The 13,495-nt window shown below is 33.8% G+C and overlaps 1 protein-coding gene across 1 annotated transcript in view; it reads right to left on the bottom strand.

The window, feature by feature from the left end:
• LOC111054083 overlaps window positions 1-13,495 on the bottom strand; it is a gene marked incomplete in the record, with an annotated part of 158,091 nt that overhangs the window by 81,566 nt on the left and 63,030 nt on the right. The window contains 4 exon segments of the mRNA XM_039437303.1: window positions 5,492-5,666; window positions 7,660-7,831; window positions 10,472-10,606; window positions 12,290-12,350. Coding sequence (XP_039293237.1) covers window positions 5,492-5,666; window positions 7,660-7,831; window positions 10,472-10,606; window positions 12,290-12,350 — 543 coding nt within the window.

Below are 13,495 nucleotides of genomic sequence, written 5' to 3'. Positions count from 1 at the left end.
TTCTACAGATGCACATAAACTGGAAGTTACATTTGTTCAAATGCTAATTAATGGATAATTATTATTAAACGAAAATCCCAATTAAATGCTGTTAATCACCTCGAAGACTTCTGCTACATGGGATTTTCTTTTAATAATAATTATTCATTAATCTTAGCATTTCAACAAATGAAACCTCCAATTTATTCACATCTGTAGACTGGCTGGCTGCTTTGGCTTTGTATGAAATGAGCGTTGCTATCCAGAGATTGTCAGTTTGGTGTAAGAGTAAGCTTTGCTGACCGGCAATTGGGAGGTACTGGCTTAAGGTGCGTACAGATATACGCGCCGCGAACATGAGCAATTCACTTTTAATCAGCTGATTATATATGTATTTTCACAGAAACGTTAAGATACAGATATAAAAAGCTTGGCATCAGCTTATTAAAAGTGAATTTCTCATGTTCGCTGCGCGTAAATCTGTACGCACCTATAGAGAAACAATATCGTGAGTAGATATATCTCATGGTATAGGGCGTTTATATCGCAACTTTTAATGTTATCTCAAGCAGATTAGCCTACTGTCGATTTTTACTGTTTTGACCGGGTAAGAGTGTATGAACGGCACAATATGAGAGACTACCAGCGTCATAAAGCTTCACAGGAAAGAACTACGTGGACTACCAGCTTGAGATAACAGTAAAAGTTGCCACATGAACGACCTACACCATGGGATATCTACTTATGCTATTGTTTCTCTATGGTACTGGGTTCGATTCCCGGGCTGACAAATAATTTTTGTATAGTAGCGCTCATTGAATTTCCATCTAGCTGTTTACTCTGTTGTCAATATTTGTAGTAGCAGAAGTCTTCAGGGTGATTTACAGCATTTAATTAATTGGGATTTTCGTTTAATAAGAATTTCTTTCTCTTATCCACCATCGTTAAATGTTTCTCAAATGTATAACGTTCAGACTATTATAAAAATATAACCCTTCATTTTGAAGGAGGTAGGCCTATACTTTAACTATTCATGTTTCTGGAGAGCTTTATCCCCAATCTAGTCCACATCAATTTTTTATTCTTCATTTGAGAAAATATTTATTTCTATTATTTTTTTTATTCATCTATATTTTCTACAAAGAAACACTGATTGGGAGAGAAAAACTAAGGATACTCCTTGTACTATTTCTCTCGCAAATTTAGATAGGTAACATTTTAAAAGTCCAAAATAGGTTTATGATTTCACTTTACCAAAATTTAGTCCATTTTCACTCAAAAACAACGGAAACTAAGATTTTCAAATTTTGACGGTTGAAAACAGAATAAAAAACAAAAATATCACACTCAAATTACCATTAATTTGAAAATTTCTGAGTACCTAATTTTAAAAAATTTAGAGCCAGAAAAAACACATATGTTTATCGAATCAATTGTCGGTCGTCACAATCAGAATATTGTCCTCCGATTGGCAGAGAATTAGCTGTTGCTGGGAATTAGCCAATCGGAGGGCAATATTATGAGTGTCAATAACTAACTGATTAGTGTTAGAATTTAGAGAAATTGAAGAAATGTGAGAAATTTTGGAACAATACGGTATCATCATTTTGGTCGATGAACCTCTTAGCCTTGTAGGCTACTCCGAAATATAGTCAACTAGCAGGTAACCCGTGCTTCGCAAGGGTCTATTTTAAAACTTGGAAAAACTGAAAACTTGACGTAGGTAATGAAATTTTGAAGAATTCAAAATAGGCCTATAAGAATCCTCGGTTGATTAATATGATATGTAATATAATTTATTAATTGATATGCAACATTGCGAAGAATGGAATTTTAGTGAATCTTAAGCTATTCTTCGATAATCAATATCTTATAAGGGTGTAGCGTGAATGTTGATGTTGTGGAGCTTCTCAAGTCTATTCAATTATCGTATAAGGGCTTTTCTATTTCAATATCCCGCAGAAAAAAAGGAGAAAAATTGATATGACTTGATACAAGTAGGATTTTTCTCGTATCATTTAAAGAAGTTAATTGTAGAATTTTCTTCAACTCAGCTTCATACAAACCACTCCTTTTTTATCAAGTAAAAGTAACAGTAACAGAAAGTAGTAATAGTACAGTAACAGTAACAGTAACAGAAAGTAGTACTAGTACAGTAACAGTAACAGTAAGTAGTAACAGTAAGTAGTAACAGTACGTCTAGTAAGTAGAAACAATCCTTGTTTCTTACTCTCCTTGCCCTATTACCATAGGAAAGGAAAGTATTGCTTTCCAAAAAAAATCAAGGTATCCCAATTTCTAAATTTCTATACGTTTCAAAATCCCTAAGTCCAAATGAGTGGTTTTTGGGTATTGGTCTGTATGTATGTGTGTGTGTGTGTGTGTGTGTGTGTGTGTGGTGTGTGTGTGTGTGTGTGTGTGTGGTGTGTGTGTGTGTGTGTGGTGTGTGTGTGTGTATGAGTGTATTGTGTCTGTGTACACGATATCTCATCTCCCAGTTAACGGAATGACTTGAAATTTGGAACTTGAGGTCCTCACAATATAAGAATCCGACACGAACAATTTCGATCTAATGCAATTCAAGATGGCGGCTAAAATGGCAAAAATGTTGTCAAAAACAGGGTTTTTTGCGATTTTCTCGAAAACGGCTCCAATGATTTCGATCAAATTCATAACTAGAATAGTCATTAATGAGCTCTATCAACCACCAGAAGTCCTATATCTGTAAAAAATCCAGGAGCTCCGCCCCATCAATGCAATGTTTGATTTTAGATTCCCAGTTATCAGGCTTCTGATACAATTTGAACGAAAAATTCCAAGTGGAAAAAATTGAGCATGAAAATATCTACAATTAAATGTTCAGTGATATTTTCACCTAAAATTCAAAATAAGCTCGAAATTCGAGAAAATGTTATTATTTCAATTGCAAACTGTTGACAACTGTTAATTCCATTAAATCATTCACTATGAAGAGATAGCAGACTTCGTGTGTCTCCAGCGTTATTGTCCTGTCACCAGCTGGCTTGGATCTTTGGATAGTAGAATTTAGATGCGCGTGAACACTAGCGTCAGATGATAAATTTTCATAACGGCAAGGAAAGTTGTGTGAGTGCACCACACCAGATTTTTTTTCTTATGCTACGCAAGGATCTAATGGAAAACTGCAAACTTGACCTACTGATATCTTGAAGAATATTCGAAATAGAGGCCTATAGCCATTTAGAATCTATATTCAAAATTTCAAGTTAATAAGTCCAGTAGTTCAGACATGACGATGCGCCATTCGTGAATTTAAACCATGAACATTCAACAAAATGTTAATTTTATCAACATTTTTGGAGAGAAATAGTACAGGCTCAGCCTAGTTTTTCATCTAATGTCATAATTGTGTTATGATTATGTGCCGAGCACTATTTTTAATTCAGGCCTTTTCCCAAGTTATAATAGTAAATTTAATACGCAATAGACTAGAGCCATTATTGTAAGTGAGTTAGCGAAATAAATTATTTTCTCTCTCTATTATGAACGGCCATGACTTCGAGTTTCCCATGATAGATATTTAAAAATCGTGGCTCCGAGTCGTCGAGGAATGTAGATTATGGAATTATCTCTAAAACTTAGCCTTCCTGTCGCGACATAAAGTGCGATAAGTTGGAAAACAGCAATGAAATTATAACAAACTACCGATTTTGCAGTTACTATTTGGTCCAAAGGCTCTAGAAGCCACGCGACGATTGGTCAAATTGATTCCCTTCGCCCAATAGGAGACCTGTTTCTGAATACAGTAGTGGGGATTCCCCAGTCGAGAGACCAGATTACGTTTCGGAGGACACTTTGCTAGGAGCACTACGAGAGTAAAGATGCAGTCATTATGTTTCGCCCTTTTTGGGCAAGTTTATAAGTTTATATCATTAGTTAATGTGGGAGCTAGTTTTATTTTTATTAAAGTTTGAATTTTCTAGTAGTGCCATGTCCTGAAAAGTTTAATTGTGTTTCTTCATCATGTACGAATAATTGTTTCTTCAAATAACCGCTAAGGTACGTAAAATAAGGTTAAAATATAATTTAGGGAATTTAATTGATTGAAACTTCCATAAGAGTATGGTATTAACAAAGCCTGTTATTTTTCAAGTTAATAATATTGATTGAGAATAATCCTTTTGATTTTATTAGTGATGGAAGATAATTATAAATTTTTTTCTAAAGAAGTATAGAAAGTTTTCAGTTACGTTACATTTGAGTTATTGTTTCTGGAGATACATTATCGTAGAGTATTGCTGAAAGTCAGGAAGATAGCCTTTAAATTGGAATGAAATTTTTAAGATTATGTTCATATTGAGTTTAAGACTCAATTTTATATTTTTCTGACTGTGTTTTCTCAAGGCGTTAAGGCTTTTAATTGAACACTAATTTATTAAATTATAACAGAACTTTTGAATTATTTGTGAAGAAAGATCCATTAATTCTGATACAAAGAATCAGTAGTTTAAAGATAAAAATCTATATAAAATGAGGATTCAAATAGAATGAGAGAATTTAATTAATTGTAATCAATAGATAACTCCTGTTTTAGCTTTTGATGAATTGTAGGAAGAGTTAGAAATTAATGCTGTAATACATTTATTTACAGCGGTTCATGTGTGTCCCCAAACCAACTTCATGTACTACCACCACTTTGGTTCCGCAATTTTATGTAACACCGCTTCAAGACACCCGTTCAGACGACAGGTCTAGGGACGTAAGAGGACGTCGCCGTCAAGCCAAATTCAACCGGTAAAAGTTCACCGCCAAAAACAAGGTACTGTAACCCCGATGATAAAGCAACGAAAGTGCAGTGTAGTGAAACAAAGGTTCATTCGAGAATGTCAATCAAAAGTGGGGATTCAAAATTATTATGAAATGGGTTATATGGGTTACTATCGACGAAACTTGGGTTCAACGGGCTTTTCTTTCTTGAGTAATTTTATGTTGAAATTAACTTGTTATTTGATGACTGATATTGTTTGGTTTTGTGACGTATTGCTATCTAAAAGGGGATAGTAATGCGCCCCCGAATCAGATGAAGAATGTCAACAAAGTACATGAAATTGTTGTTTCTGTTGTTCGATTTTAGTTGCCAATGTTTATTGAAGCTGTTTGTATTTTTTCAATTATTTCAAATGTAGTGTTATTCTATAGTATAAACCTATTAAATCAGGCATGGCAAGATTAATTGAAGTTTTCTTGACTCTAAGCCCGTTCACCTGCATGAATTAGGTATAGACTCAGGTATTTTCTAGATGTGTCGGCCTATTTCTAAATTCTAAATTTTATTCAAAATTATCTTCTTTATCATCTTTAAAAAGGTCAGGCAAACAACTGCGCCACTGCTGCTGAATGTTTAGCGAAAGGCACAATTACAGTGTTTCATAAAATAAACAATGAATTTCTTATGTTATACGTGTATAAGCCGATTCTTTATAGATGTGTCAATGTTCCAATGATTAAGGAATACAGGTTTTTTTGAACTCACTGTATCGCAGAACTTTCTTGGTTTCCGGATGCAAATATTTGATTTCTTTAATCCGCTTGGATACTGATTGATCAGGAAAAACTTGAGTTCCAATCGTAATTCCATCGGGATGATAAAGTAGTGCTATTTCCTTCAAGGCTACATTGTAATTCACCACTCTTAGAAACTTATCTTTCTGTAAATCGAATAAAATTTTATAAACAATGAGTTAGAGGAAAATTTAGATATGATAGATGAAAACATGAAATTTAATAGAATGAGCGTTGATAGACATTGTTATTAGTAGCACAAAAATTTTTGTTTTCGCAATAAACGGTGTCGTCCGATGAGCGATTTCCGATGAGCGATTCAGCAAAAAATAGTCCACTGAGCGATCCATTGTTCAGAATAACAATAAGGATAGGCAGACGCTAAGGATTGGGAGGACTTGGGTGTAGGGATGTCAATCCCGGGACTGATTTCCAATCCCGGTATTTCGGGATTATCCAAAGGCTCGGGTTGAGCCTTAGAACAATAAATTAGTCATGCAAAACTCATATTCATCACTGTAGATGAATTCTATATTGAATTGTTTTGGAAAAATACTATTCACAATTTCAGGTTTTCTAATCCCGAAAATCCCGGGATTGACGCTGAGAAATCCCGGGATTGTTAGGTATCAAAAATGGACCGGGATCCCGGGATTGACATCCCTACTTGGGTGTCATTAATCATCAGGAACTGTGACAAAGGAAGGCTAAATGGGTAGTGTCGTGTGTATACTCGCAATACGATATATAGATGATACTGATTGAATCAGAACTTCAGAACCTTCCATAAAAACTAATTTTATTCTGTTATCTGAATCTTTATGGAATGTTTGGAATAAAATGTGGGAGCCATTTAAACGAGCAATTTATAACGATTGTAGATTGGCATGAAATTAAAATTTGTGATTGCTTATGAATGTGAAGTATTTCACATAGATTGCTTAGATGTGAAGTTGATCTTAAATCTTTTTGATATCTGTGAGATACTTAATACATCTATTTGCAGTAGTGTTACTCATTCACTTGAAAAATGCAGATGATTGATAGAACTTGTAAATTTTTATATATAAATATATTATGGGCTATAATGAAGATGAATTTCAACTGTTCGGAGCAGAAAGACCTATTTCCTTAGGTAAGGAAAGTATTGCTTCCAAAAAAAACTAAGGTACCCTAATTTCAAGTTTTCTATTAGTTTCAAGGTCCCCTGAGTCCAAAAACATGATTTTTGGGTGTGTGTGTGTGTGTGTGTGTGTGTGTGTGTGTGTGTGTGTGTGTGTGTGTGTGTATATCTGTGAACATGATAACTCCGTTCCTAATCAACCGATTGACTTGAAATTTTAAACTTAAGGTCCTTATACCATGAGGATTTGACAATAAGAAATTCAATAAAATTGAATTCAAAATGGCAGGAAAAATGGCGGATAATTACTAAAAACCATGTTTTCACGGTTTTCTCGAAAACGGCTCTAACGATTTTCTTCAAATTTATACCATGGATTGCTATTTATAAGCCCTATCAACTGACATGAGTCTCATTTCTGGGAAAATCGCAGGAGTTTCGTAGAACAGCTGTTTTAACGAATTTAAAAAAAAAATCGAATTTCACAATTTACACAAAGGAAAAAGTACTCTGAAAACAATTATATTTACACATAAATACAGAAGTCTGATCGTAGTTTCAAATATGTTGCCGCCAATCGTCATTATGTTATTCCCCTGAATTATTCTCGCTCAAGAATGGGGCTTACAGATCAATGAGCAAGGAAAGTTGTGTGAGTGTACCACACCAGATTTTTTTATGAAAGGTGATTCAATCATCATCAATATAATATCGTTTTGCAAGTATACACATACGCTTGTGGCCTGCCTCTGTCACTGTCACAGATGATTAATGACACCCAAGTCCTCCCATTCATAGGGTCTGCCTATCCTCATTGTTATTCTGAACAATGGATCGCTCAGTAGACTGCTAACCCCCAGAATCGCTCATCGAAATCGCTCATCGGACGTAACCGCAATAAACAGATGCAGAGAAAACTTCTATAGTTTGTTTATTCTGTGACAAATGGTGACCAATCAAAATTAAAATAAATCCATTCAATAATGATAATTATGGTTAAAGGATAATGCTCTCACCATATTCTTTTGACAATTCCAAAGCTCTTGTTTGAGTACTGTGAAATACTCGAAGAAAATTCCTCTTTTATTCAAATCCACTACCTTATCTTTCTCATCCAATCCCTTCAAATTGCTGTATACTTTGGTATTAAAAGATGGATGAATTTTATGGTCCATTTTCCTTCGACAACTTGAAAAAAAGCATTGAACGACATGAAGTTGCAAGAATTAATTATTTCTATGTTCATAAAATCTTACAGTTTTATGATATACAGTAGTAGTTCAATAATATATAGTATCATATCAGGGGACCAAGCATTGCTCTGGAGTGTAAAAACATAGCAAATCTGTAACGGAAGATTGAATTTATAGATTATATTTATTTATTCATTTTCTCAGTCGTACAATTATTTTTACAGTTATATGGGGAGGCACAACAGGCTTATGCCCAAAACTGTCCCTTTTCAAACTTATACTGAAGTCCAAATCAAAATCTAGTTTAAGCTTTACTCATAAAAATAACAGTTTATTCACACTTCGAAAAAACAAACACATCATCAATTACAAAATATAGATATATTATACTATAAATTCGATTTGGAATGATATACTATGTTCGCTACAATATTTGTTATGTATCACTAACAGCATCTAGTTACTATTTTCGACTTTCTAAAGTAAACATGTTTTCTAAAAAAAAGAGAAATAAACGGAAATAAGTTTCTCTTGCTGAATTTTTCTTCTCGTGAGATCAGCTGGATGATACCACACACATGCACTCGTTCACTCTCTTCCATAACGGTATCGACAGACGACAAAATTTCCAGCTGGTTTTCCAAGGACGTATTCATCCTTTTAATGTCCTTAAACAAGTTATCCAAGGGTTGAGACCTAGTGCAATCGAATCTTCATATCATAAACTCATTTTGTTCCAAATTTCGTGAAAATCGTTAAATCCGTTGAACATAAATGAAGAGCTCGATTCCAAACGGGCCTAAGTCCATTTTTGTGGAAATCGAGATATCAGCTGATTATTGAACCTTATACATAGACCTTCATTCCTAGCATACTAACTACTCCAAACTATCCTTAGTCACTACAAAATAAATATCACAATATCACGTTTTTTTCCGAAGTGTATCTAAGTCCATTGCTGTTCCTTTCCATTCCAACCTTAGTCCTTTGCGCATGCGCAGAACATCTTTTTCTGTCGGTCTGTCTACAGATTGAAGCCTAACCACCATTTTTACTTCGAGATCAGCACGTTTTCAAGGGAAGAGAACAGTGGAAGTCAAGAATACATACACTGGGGATTACCAAGAACATCAAGTGATCAAGAAAATTTATTCAAAAAAATTGGCAAAATATATTATTCAACTCAGCAAATACAGCACTTGAAGAAACTTATCATATTAGTGACATGAAGAAGGTCCGAGTCCAAGTTTCTTTCCAAAATGTCACCAAGTCCATGGACTTAGTGACATTTTGGAAAAAAAAGCAAGGAAATTAACCTATTACACAGAAATTACTTCAAAATATGCAAAATTATTGTATGGAATTCAAAATACACACTTTAAACATTGGATTATAAACATTTTCCAACATTTAAGTGATGACAATCAAAAAATCGATTTCCTGAGAAAAACACTTTTGTGACTTGGGCCCATTTGGAATAGAGCTCTTCAAATATATACTCTTTTAATCGGATAACCACATAAATGAATATATATATATATATATATATATATATATATACAGAAATTGCGCGCTTAATATAATAGGATAGTATCATGTAAAAGACGTTGAGACTTGAGCGAATTATCCTTGATCCGAATCTTCAAACCTTTGTCGAGGTTATGTATCAACAACTTGAAATAATTATTATGTATGTTATCTTTTGAATTGTTGAGATTTTTCTCGAAAAGAGTTTGAACTTATTTGGTATTAAGTTATCATGACAATAGTGATACAATAGGCTTCTTGATAGTGTCTTTTCCATTTGACTTGATAATGGCATTATATACTGAAACATGCTGTGATTAAATCATTTTAAAAAGGGTTCTCAGATATAATATTTTTATTTATACTTGATAGTGTTTTTTTGTGAATTCATCGAATTTTGAAATTGTTGAAATTTGAAGATAGAAAATATGGGTTTCCAAGACAGTAGTGTGGTCTACGCTATAATGGCAGAAAATTAAGCTTTGGCGATTTTCTGCCTTGTCACTGACTTCTCTGATACCAGAATATCTGATGTGATATCAACTGTTTATTCTTGTTCAAAATAATCAATTAAATTTTATCCGTCAAGAAAATATATTTTTCAAATATTGAATAATAAATTTTCATGATTCAGATTGAATACTTTGTCGATTAATTACACTTATGAATTGTTTGAAAACAATCTGGCAACATTGCGGAGCTAGAAAAAGGGGTGCGCTATCTGTTTTGTCGAAGACTAGACTCAGATAGCAACACCAATGCTAATCAAATACCGCCATTACAACGTGGACCTCACTATAGCAACATTGCGGAGCTAGAAAAGAAGAGCGCTTTCTGTTTTGTGGAAGACTAGACAAGGATAGAAACACCTATGCTGATCAAATACTTTAATAATTGGAGTATTTTATTTATCCACTCACACACACACACACACACACACACACACACACACACACACACACACACATAAGATACATCAATATGAAATGAAAATTAATTACATCAATAAAAAAACATTACAGTATAAAATAAATAACATAAATACGAGAATACATTACACATTACAAAGTATTATTATAATGTGGATCTCACTCTAGATGAAACTTACAATACTGAATCGTCAGCTGATCCAAATTCTTCTTCCCATTGAGAACCAACTTCCAAAATTACACCTTCATGTTGGATTTTTGTGAATAAAAGACTCGGGGTATCCAATTCGTATACAATTTCTTTCGATTCTGTCCTAGATTTAGATGAAAAAGAAAACGTATACCATCATCTTGGAATGATAATCACCTTGGAATAATATATACAGAGTGTTTCTGAAGAAGTGTCAAACATTCTAGGGTATTGTTCCTGGCGGATGATAGGAGACTACAAAAATGAACGGAGCTTAACAAACACATAATATGTTCATCATGTGTATGATAGGTTATGTTCAATCTAATAGAATCTATAAAGGTGCGTACAGATATACGTGCCGCGAACATGAGCAATTCACTTTTAATCAGCTGATGCCAAGCTTTTTATATATCTGTATCTTACCGTTTCTGTAAAAATACAGATATAGTCAGCTGATTAAAAGTGAATTGCATGTTCGCGGCGCGTATATCTGTACGCACCTTTAGGATTAGGATATTAAAATTTTGTTAATAACTTTGGTGTAAACGCAGCTTGACTTCTAAAATTGTAAACTGTTATAAATCCACAAAACTCTTGAATAAGAAGCAGCAGTATATACACTACGAATGAGGTCATTTGATTGGTAGTTGAGTCAGCCAATGGAAGCCAACCATTGAAAGAGACAAGACACGCCCACAATGTTTTTCAAAAGAAGATAACTGATAAAGACTGAATTAATCACCAATTACCAAAGAAAAGTCGTCTGATTTAAAGTGAAGTCAATCATACAATATGCTTTCATGATTGTATTTAAATCAATAATTTGGTCAATTGGAAAGGAAGCTTAGTTTTGATAATGCTGTTTCATTACTAAAATCCAAATATCGGGGTCCGAGCTTCGCTCTGGAGTACAAAAGCATAAAAAATTTATCACGAAAGAAGAAATTATAATAACATCCATAGTTTAAACAGAAATGTTCTATCTAATCACAGTAAATTGAGATTAATTCCCAGAGAAATGCAAAAATTTCCCTCGCAAAGGCCCGGTTGCACAAAAGCCGATTTTAATTTTAATCCTGATTAATTTCACGTGAACCAAATCAGAGAAGACCATTTCAAAAGAGATTGAGAATAACCCGGATTTTTGCAACCGGCACTAAGTACCTGCTTGAATGATTACAAAAGTTCAACAGCTGAGTCATAATTTTGACACAGTCCCACACACATGAACTCGCTCACTCACTTCCATTATCAACAGACGACGAAATAATTATTATCAGCTGTTTTTCCAAGGATGGATAATATTATCCTTTTAATGTCCTCCAGCGAGTTTTCCCAGGGATGAGACTCAGTGCAATCGGATCTTTATATTATAAACCTACTATGTTCAGAATTTCGTGAGAATCGTTTTCGAGATCCGTTGAAATACAAACATTATATAAACATCATATAAACAGAAATTGCTCGTTTAATAAATAGTAAAGGATACATTCAAATTTTGTATTGACACAATAAAGTCGAAACGATGGTCACTACCAATAGTTAGTGCATTTTCACTCCATAAGTGTTTTGAAAATTCAAATTTTATTTCATTAGTGGAAAAGAGTATGAATTTACCACAGAGGGATTAACACAATGTTTTCGTTTCTCCAGTATAACAAAAGTAAAAATACAGTATTCATTGGACTGTCTGATACATTTGTGAATCCAATGTAACTCATGTAATCCATAGTGACAAATACATTTTTTATATTTTTCTCTCAGAACTGCTGAGTGTTTAGTTCTTCAATTGCAATCTACTCACCCCATAGTGTCTTCCTCCCCTCGCGAATGGTGATATTGATGAACAACGTTTATGAAACCCTCTGCAAGGAAAAACTCGCATGATCATTTATCCACTGTATTTACATGGAAAATTGAGTTGTTTGTTTTGAAAAATTATCATGAATGAACCAAGTATTATAGCCTGCTTTAGCATAGAAAACTGAAGATTGTTCATTCTATGCCTATAATGAGGTACACGTAATTATAATGGCAGTGGTTCAAGATGGGAGGACATTGTTGTCGATGCCACTGCCTTCTATAGAGGATGGCTGATACCGGTATATCTGATGTAATATTTAATTTTCATTCTTGTTTAAAGTAATCTATGCTATCTATATAATAAGAGAGAGTAGGGTTGTGTTTGTTCGTGTGTTCGTTAGTTCGCATCAAAACATGTCAACTTGTGGATTGCAAACCGGAAAAACGGGAATGATTTAGATCGCCAAATTTTGCACATAGATTCTAAAAATATCAATCTCGTGCACCTGGAAGCCTAAACTTCAATTTTACTTCTAGATTTTTCAGAATTAATGTTTAAATTTCAATTAATGGTACATTCGATTTCATTAAAAAATCAACAAATCATATATGGTCGAAATTAAAAAAGGAACATCTGTTTCTATATTGCTTTCTACCTGGAAAAAACATAGTTTTGAAACTTCGTTTTCCTGAAGCAATGTTTAGGCCTACACGTGGCATGGATTATTAATTTTTCAGCTAGAACAATTTTTGAGACAAATGCTAAATAAACGTCTACGACAGTTTCATCAATGCTGTATCGGCAATATGAAAACGCATGCAGTTAATATGTCTTTCAATAAAGGTGTTGTTATTTACATAAAGAAACTATATTCTTCCTTTTCTATTCAATTAAAATTTCAAAATTATTTGAGCCCTGATAGAATGACTGACTCACTGTACATAGGCCTATTTTGAATTCTTCTAGATTTCATTACGTCAAGTTTCAAGAAAGACCCTTGCGAAGCACGGGTTACCTGCTAGTACCGTAATAAAGTGGAGAACTGGCTCATACACGTACGGGATAGGAAAATTATGTTTGACGCATCATCACGTCTGAACTACTGGACTGATTAACTTGAAATTTTGCATATAGATTCTCAGTTAACTGAGGATGGTTATAGGTTTATTATCAATTCTTTGAGATCTCATTACGTCAAGTTTTCAG

Source organism: Nilaparvata lugens, chromosome 11, assembly GCF_014356525.2.
Source record: "Nilaparvata lugens isolate BPH chromosome 11, ASM1435652v1, whole genome shotgun sequence".
Classification (NCBI taxonomy): Eukaryota; Metazoa; Arthropoda; class Insecta; order Hemiptera; family Delphacidae; genus Nilaparvata; species Nilaparvata lugens.
The sequence above is the reverse complement of the archived record's forward strand: the minus strand, read 5'-3'. Positions and strand labels throughout refer to the sequence as shown.